General features: G+C 42.1%; 1 protein-coding gene across 1 annotated transcript in view; it reads left to right on the top strand.

The window, feature by feature from the left end:
- Window positions 1–2,494: 2,494 nt before the first annotated feature.
- SWAP70 (switching B cell complex subunit SWAP70) overlaps window positions 2,495–18,647 on the top strand; it is a 44,225-nt gene continuing 28,072 nt past the window's right edge. Inside the window, exons 1-3 of the mRNA XM_068399411.1 lie at window positions 2,495–2,659; window positions 10,736–10,876; window positions 17,173–17,346. Of these exons, the coding sequence (XP_068255512.1) occupies window positions 2,561–2,659; window positions 10,736–10,876; window positions 17,173–17,346 (414 nt within the window). The 5' untranslated portion in view covers window positions 2,495–2,560. The remainder of the gene's footprint in view (window positions 2,660–10,735; window positions 10,877–17,172; window positions 17,347–18,647) is intronic.

Below are 18,647 nucleotides of genomic sequence, written 5' to 3'. Positions count from 1 at the left end.
TTGACCTGAATGGAACTATTTATATTCTTAGTGGAAAACAAGTCCTGTTCTGGCAAAGGATTTTAGCATGTCATTTAAATCAGGAGTAACAGAAGCCAGCAAAAAGAATGAAGAGAAGCACACAGGTTTGTTTTTTTTTTTTTACAATAACTTTGTGGGGCATTTTGTTTTAATTTTTCCACTCTATTGTTTTTATAAAAATGAGCTGCCAAAAATCACTGAACTCTGTTCAAAACAGAAATTGTCCCTGCCATGAAGAGATTCATATGTGAATTAGATGAATTGCTTTTCCTCAGTGACATTTCACAGAACCTAACTGTATTTTAATGCACTTTAATAGGGATGTTCTGTGTTTACTGGTGACCTTGTGGTTGCTCAACTACCAAATAAAATAAAATAGTTTGTTAGGTTATCCCCATATACAAAAATGTCTCCTTCCTCCTTAAGTGGAATAGCTGTGGTCAAATTGGAGAAATGCTAATGTATTTCAAGATGATAGATGTTTCTGGTAATATTAATAGCTATAATGTTAGCAAATCAGGTTCATTAGGAAATTTAATCCAATTAATCTTTGATGTTAATGGTATAGTTCACACCATCCATCTTGAGGAAAGAGCATAAATAATTGTTTGTGGATTCCAAAGTCCTGAACAAACTATGGAGAAAAAGATTAAGAAAAATGAGAGGGGAAAAAGGGTGCTACGATATGCCTCATGAAAAAGGCAGGTTGTGTTTGACTATTTCACTGTGCTACTGAGAGACTATGACATCTCTGCATTGCTAGAGTATTTTTCTTGCTTGCTGTAAGGTAGAGAAGACACTAAAAAATAAAAATTACCAGAAATCTGTGGATTATTTTAGTCTCCAATTTCCCTCATATAGAAAACTAATTTGATGACTTTATCACATATGAGAATTAAAAATAATTCCTACAGTGGACTTTGCTGTCTGCGTATCTGTAGCAATCCTGACCAGAAGACCATTGCACACTGAGAATTAGCGATCTGTCTAAGTTAGGCCTGTGCTTCCTTAGCTTGTGCTGCACCGTGCTGCCCGTCCAGCCTGGCCTCTGGGCCCACGTGGGACTGTGTGTGTCCTGTGGTGTGGGATCAATTTACCTGCCTGATTGTATCAGAGGAGCCTGCGGGCAGCTCCCGCTTGGTACCTGTGTTTATACCAACTGTGTGGCCTGCCCTTTGTCTGAAAATGCAGCAAGAGGTTCACATGTGAATATCCTTTCTGTTTGGCAGTAGAAATAATGTATAGATTTGTTTTCTTGTACGGAAATCCTGCAATAGCTTGAGTGACCAAAATGGTGTAACTTTTCCATGGGCAGGAGCTGTGTGACATGCTGCGCCTTCATCAGAGACCTGGTTGATGCTGCACAGCTCAGGGTTCCCAGCACCTGAAGGAATGTAAGATTATCTATACTGTCTTCTCCATTTGTAGTGTTAGCTCTAATAAATAGTATTTTGAGTGACACCTTGGAGTCTATGTGCCTTTCTTACTGGGATCATAACAAACCAACACCACCTGGTGCAGAACAATCAGCTTGCTGTACCTGCCACAACTATTTCACTTGCGGAGTGCTGTTTTTGTTCTGACGATGCAGTTGAATGAAGACTAAAATTGGACAAAAAGTTAAAATCTTCATTTTTTCCTTGTTTGGTGTGCGTCTTGAATTTGGGTTGTGCTTAAAATCCATGGAAATTAAACGTTAACTTGATCACGAGCTGTGTACTGTGAATGATCTCACCTGCAGTATTCAAAGGAACATACATTGCAGCATTGTTTTCTTGCCACTTCTGCTCTAGATGCCACTAACTGTATTGTTACAGCAGAGAAATACCCTTGAGGATCTGCTGGAAAGCACAAGGAGCGTGGAGACATCTGAAGTCCTCACACAGCAGCTGCTCTCACCATTGCTTAGCCTGAACCCACAGCATTTAACAGGACTTAACACAAAAAAATACCCCCAAAACCGCCCAGCACCACCGCTTCCTTGTGATGACACTTTGTACCACTCCTGCTCTGGAAGCAGCGGTGAGGTTGTTTCTAGCCCTCCCCCCGTTATTTTTGAACGTCGTTCACTCCAGCTGCACGCAGCCTTCGTTGCAAGCTGCCTTCTGAAATTCTCGGGGCTGAAAGAGCCTACGAGGAAAGTTATTTTACTCTGTGTGAGCGTATCCCACTGTGAGCATCAGACGGCGTCTCCTCTACGACCAGCCGCGGGCCGGTCGCTTGCAGGGGCGGCGGAGCCGGCGCTGCTGAGGCGGGTAGCTCAGGCCGCCCCTGCCCCAGCCAGCGGGGCGCTCGGGCGCACCCGGCCAGGCTCCCGCTCCGCAGCGCCTCGCACCGCCCCGGCCCCCCCGCGGCCTCTGCCTCTGAGGCGGAACGCTCGCGGCTCCCGGGGCGGTGCCTGTGGGAGCCGGGCAGGGCAGGGCCGGGCACCCGCCCCTGGGGCGGGCGCGGCGGCTGCGGCGGGGCCGGGCGAGGTGAAGGCAGAGCGGCGGCGGGAGCGGCGGCGTGGAGCGGGGCGGCGGCAGCCGGCGGGCCGGCCATGGTGGGCCTCAAGGAGGAGCTGCTGAAGTCCATCTGGCACGCCTTCACCGCCCTCGACCTCGACCGCAGCGGGAAGGTCTCCAAGTCCCAGCTCAAGGTAAGCGGGGCAGCCCGGCCCGGCGGGGGGTGGCGAGCTCAGGGGCCGCAGTGTGGGGCCGGGGCCCGCTGCGGGTGTGAGGGGCTGCCGCCATGAGCGTGAGAGGCCGTGACACGGGCCCGGGCTGTCCCCACCGGCCGCCTCCACAGTGGACAGGGGGGTGCTGGGCCTGGGGCCTGTGTGAGGTGGCCACGCTCGGGGCTGGACAAGGGAACACAGCCACTGGTTTTCAAACCCCACTTGGGGGCCATAAATTGCATTTTCTCAGTTGAGGCTGTCGTTTGGCACACGGCATTGCCAGTCACTGTGGCTCCTGGACACCTCCATCCCACGGGAGGCTTGTGCAGGCTCTTCCTCGCGCTCGAGGAGCCTTATTTTCATTCTGCCCAGGCAAGCGCTTTGTCCTCCCCGAGATGTCAGTGCACAAACCCGTGTTGTGCTTCTGGTCTGCTTTCAACTGCGTGTCCTTGGTACCCTTTCTGGCCAGAATCTTTTGTGGGGTAGCCACAAGGTCCCATCTATAGGGGTTGGCTGCATCCAAGTGAAATTCATAGCTTGCCAAGGGGAGAGTGAGGTTCCACAGTGCTCTCTTATTTGGTTATAAACAGGAGAATTAGTCAAGAGGCTCCAACTGCGCCATTCTTTCCTTAGCTTATATGCTGAGGCAATGTTTGAGCTCTTAAAAGAGCGCTCAGGCAGCTTGCTGAATCCGATCCCATCTTGGCCCTGCTTTATGGGACCATCTTGGCCTGGGAATAATAGCAGGAATCTAGCTAAATAAATATTTTTTATGGGAAAGCAACACCTGTTGACGTTTGAGACTGTGGGTCCTTGTACTGAGTGCTGGAGTTGTGTCAGCCGCAACAGTTAGCTGAAGTTCGCGCCCTTTGTGGGATTAACTCCACAAGCGAGAGTGGCCGTGCTGGGGGCAGTATTTCCAAGCGTGGTCGGTAGCAAATGGACTTTGTTTTTAGCGTTATGTAATAAGCATCCACAATATGCAATGTGCTGCAAGCAGCCTGTTCCTCTTCTCCTTTTCTTTGCTTGGGGCAATCAGGCTGTGAGATCCAGCCTCACTCGGCCAAAAGTGACTGTGGGGCAGGAGTCAGGCAAGAGGCCAGATCTGACTGTGAGCTCAAGCTGAAAACGTGTGCAGGTCCCAGGTCTTTTACAGGTGGTGTCATGAAAGTGAGTATTTTCTTTTGCAATGCTGCAGGACTAACTGAAGTAGGTTGCAGAGAGGTGGTTTTTTATGGCCCTGCTTTTTAAAGCAATCCTGTATTCCTGTCACGCTACCGCATCTTGTGTGTGCTGCCGTGATTTGTGCGCTCAGTGCAGTCACCTGGGTGGTGTGTTTGCAGCAGGTGTCATCATGCTGGTCGGTGAAGAAGCTGTATCGCACAGGTGCTGGGGTGAATTAAACGGGTAAAGAAGCAGCCAGGATGCTGGTGGGCTTGTACAGCTTGCTCTGATGGAGGTGTCATCACTTCTTCTCTAAGATCTTTGACTGACCTAGGTGTATTAGAGCAGCAGTTGTATTTCCAGACTGAAGCATAGTTACCTGTCTTGTCATGCTCTGATGTCTGACTAGAGCCCCATATCTACAAATGCTTATGTTTCAAAAAGGTAAAAAAAATAAAAAGGAGAGGGGAAATTAAACTTGTCCCCTCATTACGTATCTAACATCTTCCTAAACAGTTTTGATGTTTCATTTTGTCTATCTGTGAGAGAGAAGGGATGAAAAAACAGTGGGTCTTTGGTGGTCTGTGCAGTTCTGTCTGTGATGTAAAGGGTCCTGAGGGAAGTGTCAAGTGGGGGATCCGGGAATGCAGAAACAAGTCTGAAATGAGGCTTCTGCCTTCTCCCATGGCCACCAAGAGTTAGTTTTCAGGAAACACAGGAAGGGGTGGAGAGTGTTCTTCTGTAGGCTTTTTGTGGCAAATGATGATTGTGGTGTACAACTAATAGTCCTACTAGGGAGAAAAGGTGTACGTTATAGCAGTAGCCCCACATCTGTGCAGCGGAAGGGGTAGGCAGGACAGCAAAACAGAAGTTCCTGTATGATTGTTTTAGGGCTGCGTTGTACTAAGCAATTTCACAATGAAGTATTTCTCATCCACATTGCCATGAGGAAGATAGAGCATCCCTATAAAATTGAGAGATGAGGCTTGGAGATAAACAGGTTAGTAGAGATGTGTGGCATTAGAAAAATATGTTTAATAATTTAGTGAAACTCCTGTTATTAAAAAATTGGTAAAAATCTATTTGTTTTCTGAGAACAGCATGCAGTGTTGTAACTTGCCAAACTCTTCCCTCCAGTTAGTAAGAAAACTAACTGAAAATGGATCTTTGAGTTGTATAATCCAGTATAAGGTATTGCCATCATGTTGCATAGAAAGTCCTAAATATAAGGTGTTGGTTGTTAAAGAGAGTGATTTCTAGTTTCTCTACCTAGAAGTAGTCTTTAAGCCTTCCATAAAAATAAGTAATTTTCATTAAATGCTATGAGAAAAAATAATGTATGTTATGTAGTTGAGGCCCTACTGTGAAGGGTTTGCATCACACCAATGTGTATCACCAATGTGTATATTGGTGCATCACACCAATGTACAATTTTTATTGTATCTAGAGCAAAGGGATGGAGGTGAGTGGATTGGATCTGTTTCACAGTCTGGAGACAACAAACACTTGGAGGGAAAACTAGGACTTGCTTAGAATAGGAAGGATTTCATGAGATGCCTTTTATCCATTTGTATCTTTGTATGTTCTGAGCTGCTGAAAGAAACAGTCAAATCAGTCCTCTGTGTAATTCTGAATATTCTCTTCCAGTATGCACTGATTATTTTTTTTTGTCTAATCAATAATCTTCAGAAGTTCTACTGCTGTGCTGGCTGCAGATCATACCTTTTTTTCTACATCAGCAGAAACATTTGTGTATTCTGTTCTTAAATTATACCTTTAAATATGGAAACAATCATTATTTTGTCAGTGTGTTTCAGCACTTTCAAACACTGACATAGCAAGGCTAAAGTATAAGTTCTCTGTATGCAGTTATAGCTGCTGTTGTGGTTCGAGCACGAGCTACGTGCAAATACTTGCTTTCCTGTATTTAAATCCAATTTCATCTTTCTTGCAATCTGCAATTTTAAAATTGACTTGTTTTAAAAGTTTCTGCAATGTGTCAACATTCAATCTGCTTTTCATCCGGATCTTGAAACACTGTGGTTTTAAATGTAGTTACACTTAGCAGCCAGCAATACTCCTTGTAGTATGTGTATATGACATGTGGAAAGAATACATATCAATTAATTTTTACACTCTGTCCAGAAGGTCTTCCTTACATTGCCTTGTGACTTGTCTCTGCTTAGGCAATGGGGTTATTTGGCTGTTCTTGTTTTGTTTTGTGTGCTGCCATTGGGGTGGATTTTCAAAGTCTTGGATTCCTGTCATGATATCTACAGAATGTGGATGGTGAGCACCTCATGAAAATACAGTCGCATTTGGGCCCATAATATGTGGGTCACCAAGGTTACTAGTCAAGCTTGGAAAATTTACACTGGTCTTTAATTGTATCTGGGATGTTATAGGATTATTATACCTCTTATCTTTGTTTTGCATTTTTACTGAATGGGAAGTCAGTGGCCAGCGGGAAGAGGAAGAATGGTGTAATCAGGGGCAAAAGGGACGGTCCGAACAGAGAGGAAGACCTTGAACAATGTAGCAAGGCACTGGAAAGGTTGAGAGCCTGTGACGAGTGGGCAGGACCCCAGCCGGACAATTGGCTTTGTACAGCATTGAAGGATGGTAGGAAATTAGTCATCGTGACTCACTGTGAGAGAGTTGTACTCTGACGTTGTTAACGGGGCTCAGAAGCATTTGTATTAGGGGAGCCATGAGGAATCATGTCTGTAAGGTGTGAGGAGAGGGGTGCCCCTCTTCCAGAAGGGCTGGCAAACCAAGGCAGCTTGTAGACCAAAAGGGAGGGCATTAGGAAACAATGGGGCCGTGATACTGCACCTGAGAGGAGCAGCTGCCGGCGCATCAGCAGCCTGTTTAACTTTTGTCCTTAGGTTTTGTCAACTGGTTTCAAGGAAGATGTAGAAGAAAGGCACGGTAGATGGAGGATGTTTACTGGGAGCTCTTCCTAAGGGCTGGGAGCTGCAGGGCAGAAAGGCAATTCCCTGGGTGGTTGGACAGATGCTGGCTGGCACCAATATGTGACTGGGAGCGAGAGCGGGCATGCTGGTAATGAAGACAAGAGGAAGGGTGAGGTTATTGAAAATGGTGACAAGGGGTCTGTGAGTGCCCAAGGAAGAAGGGAGCAAATGAAGGAATGGAGAGGTGATGTGGGCAAAGGGCACTAGTGTCAGGAACCTGAGCTGGTAGAGGCCAGGCTTGAATACACTCGTCTGACTGGGAAAGAGGTTGCTGCACTAACCTTGATGTTAAATAATGAGGCTCTGAATGGAGCATTTGCTGCCTGGGTGTATAAGGAAGCTGTACCTAGGAGATGCTGTAATGCAAGAAACTGTACGCTTAAGATGTACCCTGGTTGAAAAGACCTTGAGCTTGTGACAAGGGGCATATATGATGCTGGTTTCCACACTGGTCAAAAAAGGAAAAGGGAAAGTACTTGTGAGTAGCCTTGTTTTGGCTGGCTAGCTGCTGACATGGATGTCAGCGAGAGATGAGCCAAGAATGTCTTGGAATGATTTCACACGAAGTCACTGAATGGAGCTGTCGGGATCTGCAATGCCAACATTTTAAAATCTTAAAAAGAGATGGGGGAGGGAGAAGACCCCCCTGAAAGATGGAAAAGAAGAAAGTACTGAAGAAGCTGACAATAGCCGCTGTAGGATTAGTCTGCCCTGCTAATGCTCCTACTATCATCTAGGCCAAATTTTTGTTGCTGAGAAGCAAGTAGTCTAGCAGATCTTCTTTTTCCCTTTAGAAACGCAGGTCACTTTTATGGACAAAGTTAAATGGAACTACTCAGATGGTAACAATTCAACACGTGCTTAGAGTTTTGGAAGATCAATGTTTTGGAAAACAGGAGCTCAGAGGGGAGCAGCTGTGGCAGAGTAGCGCTGGGCTGGAGATCTGCACTCCAGGTAAAGCAGCATGAGACTGGCCATAAATAAGTCTGTAACGGACCTTTGGTGTTCAGCTTGCTTGTTTCATCTGGTTATTTATATTTACAGCAGAGCACCTTCAGTATTCCCTGGGCACCACTAGGCATCTTTCTTACGAAACTTTTCACTGAAAATGGAAGAATTGTGCCCAGAGTGCACTGGTTTTGTGAACCCTTTGCAGACCACTTGTACTGTCTCATGGACTGCACTTTGCAGACCATGGCTGTACTCATTTGCTGCAGCACAGAGATGAGTCTCCGGCCTGGGGTAGAAGTTGGCTCTGACATGGAAGTAGATTGTTAAATGTGACATCCAGAGCATAATAAGTGCTGAAAGAAAAAGCTGCCTAGCAACCGTGTGGGCACAGGGGGAATAATCCTTACTGGTGCAAAACTTGCTCATGGTTGACGGAGCTTCTGCAAGGCAAGGCGATTTTTCGTTCCCCAATTAACCTAATACTTTGCTAGATTTTTTTTTCTTTTAATTGATCATTAAAATAGAGTAGATCACGGTCCAGATAATGTGATTTGAGAGAAAAAAACAAAACGAGACCTCAGTGCAGAATTTGTTAGGCTTGCCGTGCAACTGAAGAATTCAGCTGGCGCTTGTCCGTGTTAGAGAATGGCAGGGTTTGGCAGGTGCCGAGGAATTTCCTGAGTTATGAAAAGAGACCACTGGGCACACGAGTGATCGCAGATAAGGCAGATCTTAGAAAATGATTGACAGTGGAATTCTTTCCTGGTAAATTGGTTGCTTGATGTGGAAACCACCTAGGTTTCTGACAGCCCAAGTACAGCAAGAAGGCCGAAAAAGGGAGAAGAGAAACATGTAGAAAGGATGTGATGAGAAAGTGTTTTATTGAGACTTTGAAGTTATTTTGGTAATAAGCTTAAATCAGTTATGCTTTTAGAATATTTTTATTAGCTGAATATTTTTTTAGTTATAGTATTACCAACTACAGTCTGGTTGGAAAACTGAGATCATCTTTATCTCTCAAATTCAAGAATCCCTCAGTCTTCTATAAATAACAGCAGAAGCCTTAAATAGAAGGGGAACCACGCATGATAGTACTTTTTCCCCCCCATATGTAAATCACATGGACTCGAATACTTGATTTGATGTGGTGGTTAAAAATAAGGGTGGATTGAAGGGAAATAGACTGTTGATGGAGGGTAGCGTGAAATGTGATAACTCCTAAATACTATTTTGCTACTTTGGGAAATACAGCTTTTGTTGTAATATGGCTGATGCTATTGTTTTTCTGTTTTTAAACTTTTGCCTCTGGTTAGCTCCAGTGGCTTAATGTTAGCATACGACAATGCAAATATGTATTTCTTGTGGAAAGCTGTACTTTCCTAAAAGAAAGTGTAACTTTGAAGGCGTGTAGAGAGGAATTATCCTCTGAACTGAACTTGCATCTTGGGCTGTCTTTGTAGGATTTTATGCTCACTAGCACTTACACTCTACATGTCTCCTTATCACACGTACCCCAGACATTTTAAGTGTATGACATAGGTTTGATTTCCTAGGCTTTGACGACTTCAGACTTTCACTTCTTGTTTTGCAGCTACCCCATCTCAACCGCTTTATGTCTGCTCACCTAAACAGAGCTGCTTATACATTTTCTACACCTTTTTTTACTGCTTTCTTTTTGCATCATTTGGGTCTCTTTTTTAAATTTTATGCTGCACAGTGAAAAAGTAAAACATATGCCAAAACTCAGTTGCAGTCTGTCCCGTCTAGTTGTTGATTTAAAAAAAAAAATACCACAAGCAGCATGCCTTTTCAAAAGATGCAATCTGTTTTACTTCTGCCTAATTTTATTTTACCTGTATTTTTTGCCTTTCGTTCTTCGTTACGTTTTTTCAATGCAGACTGTTCCTGGGCATGTGAAGTTAAACCCTTAACCCAGTTCCTGTAGCCGTTACACGGTCTTCAGAGGCTTAGTTCTGCATCATGCCAAGGGGAGAGGGCTCCTGAGTGACAGCGCGTTTAAGTTCCAGTGGGCAGCATGTTACAGGACTGACCTGACTGAAGACAGTGTGAACAACAAAAGGGATGGTGCTTTGCCTTTCTTAGGAAAGCGCTGGCGGCACAGGAGTGACTGCTACCCAGGCTCTGCCTTCGTGTTGTTGGTACCGAGGCATTCGTTTGTGCATGCAAAACTCAGCCTAAGTTGAAGAAGTTGAGATGCGTTGGCTACCAGTTAGTTTTCAATAATTCAGTACTTCCTTAACACTAATCAAGCGTATAGCCTCTTCTTGAAGGTCATTTCTCAAGAACAGACATGAGTGCTGATGGGTGTTAAGCTCTTGACATAATTCATGCAAATACCTTTTTAAAATAAAAATTTGAGAAGCAAACCCTTCCCCTTTCTGTAACATTACTTTTCCTTTGCTAACTGAAACATGGGGTGAATGTTGAGAAGAACCCAAAAGCAAGCAGATGAGAGAAATCCATTGTTAATACTTTGAGTGGTCATTTCTTTGTAAAGTAAAGGTACATATTGAGTTGTTTTCTTCGTTACTTGTTTTCACTAGATAGTAAATATAATTTCAAAGGCTAGGTGTTTGTGGTTGTTTTCCATAGCTATCTAATTTCACTCTGTAAATATTACTTTGGTGTTTCTGCATGCCTATCCTGGTTTTCAAATGTGTATGTGTACAAAAGGTAGCTTCTGTAGCTGTGTTTGCACTTCTGTGGGAATGGACCTATCTGTGATTGCATTGCTTCTGTAAACGTGCAACTGGCTGAAGCTGTCGAGTCCTTGGAGTCAACTTTTTTAGTTATGCTTTGTTTTTTGACAAAAATCCACAGGGCATAACTTGTGCTGACATGAAAGTGTCACTTTGGGCATGGTTTTGCAAATCTGGAGATAACTCTGGAAAGAACACAGCATGGTTAAGGCCAACAGCAGTGTCACTGATTTCTCTTCTGTCCTTAGGTCCTTTCTCACAACTTATGCACAGTGTTAAATGTTCCCCACGATCCAGTGGCCTTGGAAGAGCACTTTAGGGACGATGATGAAGGACCAGTTTCCAATCAGGGTTACATGCCTTATCTAAACAAATTCATCTTGGAAAAGGTAAGTTTTGAATTCCTGTGTTCTGTTTTTCCCTTTACCAGGTTTTGTATTAGTGAGTCTTTACAGTAGACTTCTGCTTGCAGGAAGCATGCTGGTGTGAAGACACTCTGGTTGTGAGTGTGCTTGTGTGGGGTCGTGATGGGGCGGGTACTCTGGAGAGCCTGTGCCTTAAAAAGGAAGGATGAACTGTTCTCTACTTCTTTTTTCTCTCCTTGGTTTCTGTTTCCTGTTACATCTGGTCCTTGTCTAAGCTGTGTTGATGCAGAACCATGTTCATATTAATAAAGCACCTCAGCTTGAATTTATTTGGAAGTGTCTTGTAGCTATAGATTGTCCCACTTTATACTATGGCTATAACAGAATATTATCACAAACTCCTTTGCAAACAGGAAGGGCAAAAATATCTTTAATGTGTATTCACAAAGTATTTTAATAAATAGATCCCTTCAAATAGTTACAGTGGGTGACATTAGGGAGTATTGTTAAGTTTCATCTTGTAAGTTCTTTCCTGTCGTGTCTGAGCACTCCTCAGTCTTCTGTTCTGCCTTGTTTTGGGGGAAGCTCTGGAAAGCCAGCAGGGTTTCTCCTACTCTCCTCTCCATCTTCTTCTAAGATAGGTAGTCACTGGGTCGGAGCTGGGCTCTGGGAGCTGTGCGTTTGAGATTTACATTGAAATTTTTGAAAGTAAGAAAACTATCTTCTTGCTTTTTTGCTGACCACTTCTGTTGAGAGACTGGTCTAGACGGTAAAAAACAGCCCATGTGATAGTGCAAACATATCAGCTTCAATACCACTGATTTCTCATACACTTGGGGGCCGAGCCCAGAAACCCTCAAACTTTGATGTTGTGGCTGGAGAGATACATAGATTTTTGCTTTCTTTTATAATGTTAAGAAGTCCAGGAATGACATGCTGCTGAAAAGTCCAATGCAGCAATTGCCAATTATGCAAACTCCTTAGCCCAGTCTGCTATTTTTTCTGCTTCTTTAATCTACATTTAATACTGTTGGAAAACGTGATATATATAATGCAGTCTGGTAGCTTGGAAGCAGGAGTAGCTTCATATATCTAGCTGAGACTTATCAGCTCCTTTGCTTCTCTAGTCTGTGTTTCTCATACCCAGGAACAGAGTCTTGTTTTATGTGTGGGAGTTGTTGGCCATTGATACACGTACCCACTTAATGTCTTTTTTTGATGTTGGAGAATCTAGCTTTGTCCCTAAGAAGACCGTGATCTCATTTCCACTTTGTGTTGGCTGTTGGAGCTCCTGTAGGATTCAATGGAGACCAAGGAGTTTTTATACAAATTTTGGGGAAAAAGAAAAGGCCTTACTTTATTTTGACCGAAGGATTACAGTAGTAGAATGTGAATCACAGTGGTTTTTGTTAATACCATTTGTTAGGCAGTAGCAAGCCATTAAGTGAAAAAAAAAGATAAAGATGGAAGGCTTTTTCAAATATAAACATGCTTTATTGTTAAGGGGTGTTTATAGGAAGAATAGTTACGGAAGTGAGGAGCAATTGCATTTAAATAATACTCTAATTTGAAAATTAAAGACCTGGCTACATAAGCAAGTTGGTGTGAATTTACAGGGTTTAGCTCTCTGGGGCACCTTCTTACCCCATGGTAAAAATAAAGGACAAGTTACTTTGTTTTCTCATGAAAGCATGACTGCATGTAGTTTCTTGTGTTGTTTTATTCATACACTGATCTGGCTTCCGATAATTGCTCAATATGCCCATACCATTAGTTCGTCTTAAAAGATGAAAGTGTTAAGGAACAGGATTAAATTTTAATCCTGACTGAATGCTTGTACACCGTTTAGATATGTAGTATTAAAAATCAGTTAAATTCTTTAGATAGAAGGCTATCTTTGTGGACTGGAAAAATCTTGATTGTGACATCTCATCTTTTAGAGATGACTTTACATCAGTGCCAAAAGACAACATGCAGTGGGATGAAGTCACTGGTTCATACCATGTCTCCTTTGTTTAAAACAAACAAGCAAAAAAAGCAAACAGGAAACCCCTTCTTTTTTCATTCTTCCAAGGCATAATCTGTTCTTCTAGATGGGGTGATTGTAGAACAAATGCTATTAATTTATGTTAGTCAGCAAAGGTACTAAAGAAAGACTGGTGCTTTATACCCCCAAATACAGAGGAAATTCTCTCAATTTCCAGTCAAACATCTTCTGGTGAATTAATTGATTTGAGCAAGAGCAACCTGCTCAAGAGAGGTTTTTTTATCTCAAGATATTTTGCTTTAAAACATTTGAAGAATGAATCCTTAGATTTCTTTAAAACAGATACGTAACTGTGACTTATAATTTTATTGAGAGGACTTTGTAACCTTTTGAAATAACTTCTGTTGTACTTTTAAATGCAGTTGTAGCGTTTCATATTTTTTAGTGCTGGCTTACCCTGTGTTACCCTGCAATAAAGCCTCTTTATATAGAACCAAGGAGTCATCAAGAAAGGCACAAGTTGGTAGTTTAATGAGGTAAATTGGTTGCAACTAATTTCCTTTATCCAAATAGGGAATTTGAATAAATAGTTTGAAGAATTAGTATTGCCTTACTGATGATTTCTAGTATCGCGCTGCTTCTTACTTAGCAGACAGATGTATCTAGGATTTTCCTTCATCTGAAACAAAATGTGTTCTTATTCTGTAAGTGTCCCTTTCAGGAGGAAGCTGTCCCTTGCCAGTATAATGTCTTCATAATTTGTTTTACTTGGTTTCATAACTGTATTTTAGCATGTTCCATTATTTACAATGTATGTCTTAATACCAATTGAAAATGTTTCCTTTTCTATTATGGTGATGGTGGTATTTTACAACACGCCTTATTTACAGCAGAGAAGAGTCATAGTGGGGTGAGACAAAGAAGGACATAGTTCTAAACCTCAGGTTATCTCATCTTCCAGACAGCGAGTGAATGCTATTTGCGCTGCTAGTGCTTGTTATATTTTTGGAACTGATCTGATCACTCATGCTTAAGCCAAATATTTTCTGTATTTCCTTATGTTTTAGAGTTACTTGGTAGAATATCGATCATAGTAAATTATACTTTGCATATTAGTAGGAATTAAAGATCTAGAAAATTGTATGGGTTTTGCTGCATTTTTCTTTTGATTAATTTGTGAAACTTCTTAGAAAGGGAAAGTAGGTGTCTTACATATCATGTTTTTATTTCTATGAGTTTAAGCAGTTTAAGGTTGGAGGGGTCAGTTCATTTGCATGTTTCGTCATTTGGACAGATGCACAAATAAAAGTGATAGTTGCTGTAGAGTTAATGGTGTGGAGCACTGTAGAAGTTTCCAAATGAAACGGTGACTTCAAATAATTTGAACAAATTATGAAGTACAGTTAAAAACAGACACTAGTGCACAGGAAAAATCTCTTGTACAAGGATTTGTTCATTAATTAAGCAACAGAATTGTGTGATATTCACACAGGTTGCAAGCAGGATGAGCATTCTGGCCAAACACAACTGAAATTCTGGTTTCTCAGTAGAGTGTCATAAATTTCTTATTTTAGTTTCACATCAAGATGATTTCAGTGTAGGATTCATAGTAGAGTCTCACTGTAATTAAAGATGTTTTGGGGAATCCTCTTTAAAATCCAGGATAGTTTTTGACCCAATCTGTTTTTATAAATATGTGTTTTGTTCATGTCATGAAAAAGCAATGTGTGTATTTGTTTATGACTTTTTTTTGACATCAGTACCTCCTGTTTGAAAAGTTTCTACTTTCACAGTTTCTTAAGTAGGTTAGAAGTACTTTTGCAGGTAAATTCAAGTATAACTTTAGAAACTGTCTGAATGTTTTTATTTTTGAAATGATGCTTAGAAATGATCTCTCATAAATCCAGAGAGATTGTTCATTCAGAGTAATATTATGTAGCCACCCACAGTGGAGTGTGGCCAGTCAAGGAAGCCAAAGTAGCACAGCCAAGACTTTTGTAGTATGGAGTTCGCTCTAAAGCAATTCGGGTTTAGTTGCGGGATTTTCACCTTTCTTCCTCTCCCATCCCAAGCAAATGTACTTGTAGAATGTAGGTACCAGGAATAGTTGGCATTGCTACATGAAATTGCTGAGGAAAATTTTTATTCTTTATTACAGAGAACTATTTAGTTCCATCTCCAACTCCCAATATCCCCAGAACAACAATTTTGTGATTATATCCTTTATTTAACAGACAACCTGATCATTTAGAAAAAAACCCACAGATGCAAATCAGAGTTATTTTGGAGAGCCAGGACTTGTGCATTCATCTGATTATTGCTCCTGAATAATTCCTAAGCAGTGTCTCTGCTCCAGATGCCACATGGACCCCGTGAAGTCCATTTCAGAATCAAGTCTAGATTCTGAAAAAAGGTCTTATATGTCTAAAGTGGAACCTCTGGCACAGTGTGACCTAGTCCCCTGTGGCAAAATGGTCCTGAAACCTCCTGCTTGGCTGCTGCCTAGTCATGGTGGCAGTAACGTGCTGTAGGTGACTTGGGTTTTAACATGAGTTTTTGAGGCACACACGATCCAGCTTTGCTATGTGAGCAGAAACCATGCACTTGCCTTTACCCCAACCAGGGCCTATGCCTTTCTCCACCTGTCTCCCTGTGGTCATTGATTGCTGCTGTGCTTTAAAACATGAGCTGCTCGTAGAGCAACCCACCTTATTTATAGTGCTTAGAGCACTTGCCAGGTGGTGGCTGTAGGAAAGGAGATTCCCACCCTGTCAGCATCTTCCTCAGGATTAGCATAACCACGAGGACATTTCCAAGGTGGAGCTGCTCATCATCTGTGTGGGTGAAGCTGTTTTAGAAAAGAAGTCAAGCTTCATTGGGCAGGGTGGGGTGGACAGACAGGAAAAAGCACAGGCAAAAGTAACCAAGGGATGAGGTGCTGGCAAATTGAAGGAAGGAGAAGGAAACCTGGCTTCTAGCCCTTCTTCCAAAGTGTTGTTTGCTTAGCTGGTGTTTCAAGACCCATGCTTCTTGTGCGAACAACCAGGATGCTGAGCTTGTGGCTATAGCAGCTATAGCTCCTACAGCTTCCACCTTCTTCAAAGGACAGCTGTATCCCGTAGCCAGCCTCTTGCATTGTCACTTACATTGGTGGCCTGCTCTGCAAGCATACAAAGTTTATGACTTGCTTTCATAGTCTCACTTTTAGTCTTGGAAACTGTATTGTAAAGTGCTTCTTGGCACAGGGTTGGTTTCCTGTTTACTTCTGGTTTGTTTTTTTTTTCCTCCACCCACATCAGTTCATCCCTTCCTTAGTCTATCTTTGACTTCGCCACTGTGGCTTACCCTCTGCTATATTTGACCACTTACCAGCCTGGATAGGAAATCATACAGTTTGCAATGGTGTCCTTGAGGCATCTCAAATATATCGTTTGGCCTATCATAAGAAAAAGTCACTGAACATTACTGGTGTCGTTACCACAAGAGGTATGAGAACTTGTTTCTTAGACATGCTTTCCGAAATCTCAAGGGACTTCCATTACAGTGTAGAACATGCCTTTATCAGTTCTGTGTTGGCAAAGAAATAGCACTGCTAAACTGTAGGGAGATGAAAAGATTTAATCTCTTAACATAAATGAGGGTTTAAAAAGAAAATAGAGGAAATGAAAGCTTTTGCATATGTAAATAATTCACAGATGGGTACGTACAGTTGCTAGGTATGATAATAAAAACAAGAGGAATTTTTTTTATCAATAGGGTGAAGGTTTGCAAGTCTGAGAAAAAGGAAAGGTTTTAAAGTGGATTAGTGTCCGAGAAGAAACTTATTACATGTTTATGAATATCCTAGAAGAGTTACGTTTGAGTAATATAAAATGGAAAAACGTATTAAAGGTCTTTCCCACTATTGTTCCAGTGTCGCTTTTAGCATATCCACATGCAGTTTTGGCTGTAATGGTTGCCAGATTTGCTATATAAAATCTCAGTAACTCAGTGCAATAGAAGGGCAGTTGGAACTAACACACTTCTGAAGATGGTTTGGAAGCTAAAGCTAATGTGCTTAGAGGAAATGCAGAATGCAGCATAGCCTCCTTCACATGAAGTCAGGGTGTTATTAACTCGACCAGAAATTGGAGGTTGGTTGTAGATTTTGCTGGAAGAAATTCCTTAGTTGACCCCATGCAGGAAGTCAGACTATGCTGCTACAGTGCTCTGTTTGGGCCTTAACATTTCTTGCAAACTAGAATTTTTTCAGTGCTTTTTGTGTGAATTAGCCTGTTGGTTATTCTGTGCCATTCATGCCTATTTTTTTTTTTGTTCAATTTCTTCATTTTAGGTTCAAGGAAACTTTGACAAAGTTGAATTCAACAGGATGTGCTGGACTCTCTGTGCTAAAAAGAATCTATCTAAAAGTCCTTTGCTGATTAGTGATGAAGATGCATTTAAAGTGTGGGTTATTTTTAACTTCTTATCAGAGGACAAATACCCTTTAATCATTGTACCTGAGGAGGTAAGAAACAAAAACTTAAGCTGTTTAACACCAGTTTGCTTAATGTCCCAGCTGAACTATGTTAATGTTTGCTACTCTTTAGAGAGTGAAGATAAAATAATTCTTTAATATAAAACTTTTATTCCCCTCTTTTAATGATGTAAGGCCTCGTGTGCTTTTCTTTGTCTTCCAGAGTGCATACATGGGGATTCCCACAGGATACTTTAGATATTGATGGCTATGTGTGTCTGTCATTTAAACACCCTGGACTAAATGGGACATGCTGCTTGCCACCCAATAAATAGCTTATTTTGCTTTTTGTGACAACTAGCTGGTGCTGGGGAGACTAGCTCCAGTACCAGCACTCGGAGCTGTTGAGGTTCTTGCTTTGCTCATGAGTAGTGTGTGTATGATCTTTAATTACTGCACTTGCTTATGTGTGATTAAAGTTTTGCAGAGTTAGTACATTAGTATGATTCTGAAAAAAAATTCTCCCCTCTGCTCTGTGTTACCGTGACTTGCAAGATGAGTCTTAAGTCTCACGTCACCCTCCTGATGAAAAGGAGAAGTACGAACTTTTCTGATGATGTCTGTTTCTGATCAAAAGCAGCCACCACCTGAACACTCTTGCTTGAAAAGGTTCAAGGAATAATACCAGAGAGATCTCGTTATACTTTAAGTTCATGAACAAGTATGGGCAACACTCAAATAGGTATTTCAACCCTAAAGCAAGATTTCAGTATCTCCCCAATGCTCCCCATGGGGAGGGGCGAGGGAAGAAGCAGAAAGATCAGAACTGTAGGCATAAATAATCTCTTGCAAAACTGTATACAGAAATCCCAGGGGTTTGCGGTTCAGCACTGGAGTACTAACTAATAAATATTTGCAAATTGTTGAACAGTCAGGGATCAAAACAGTCTGATTTACCTGTCACTGCAACATAACTGTTGGACTCCAAGCTGTTGTGCCAAACCATTAAGTACAGATAACTCCCCTATCAAAATAAACTGCTCGGTTTTGCCTTATCACTCACTTTTTAGCAGACTTTCACTCTGTACAATGTTTCTGGTTTTGCCAGACTGGTGATGATAGGGCCCTACCTGCCATGCTATGTTCCCGTGAGAAATGGGACAGTCTTCTTGCTTGCCTTCCTGGTTTTTTTTCTGTCAGTTCTGGGACAGGGATCATGGTTATAAAAGCTAAGACAGCTCCTTTCTTAATGGTGCCAGATTTGGCTTTGGTAGAAGGTCAGAGCCACTAATAAATGTCAAAACTGTGACTCAAATCCACGTCTCTGGTTTGTCATTGTGTTCCCTGCTGCG

The sequence above is a fragment of the Nyctibius grandis genome, chromosome 4 (assembly GCF_013368605.1).
Source record: "Nyctibius grandis isolate bNycGra1 chromosome 4, bNycGra1.pri, whole genome shotgun sequence".
Taxonomy (NCBI): domain Eukaryota; kingdom Metazoa; phylum Chordata; class Aves; order Nyctibiiformes; family Nyctibiidae; genus Nyctibius; species Nyctibius grandis.
Note: the sequence above shows the minus strand (reverse complement) of the source record. Positions and strands in the feature narration are given on the sequence as shown.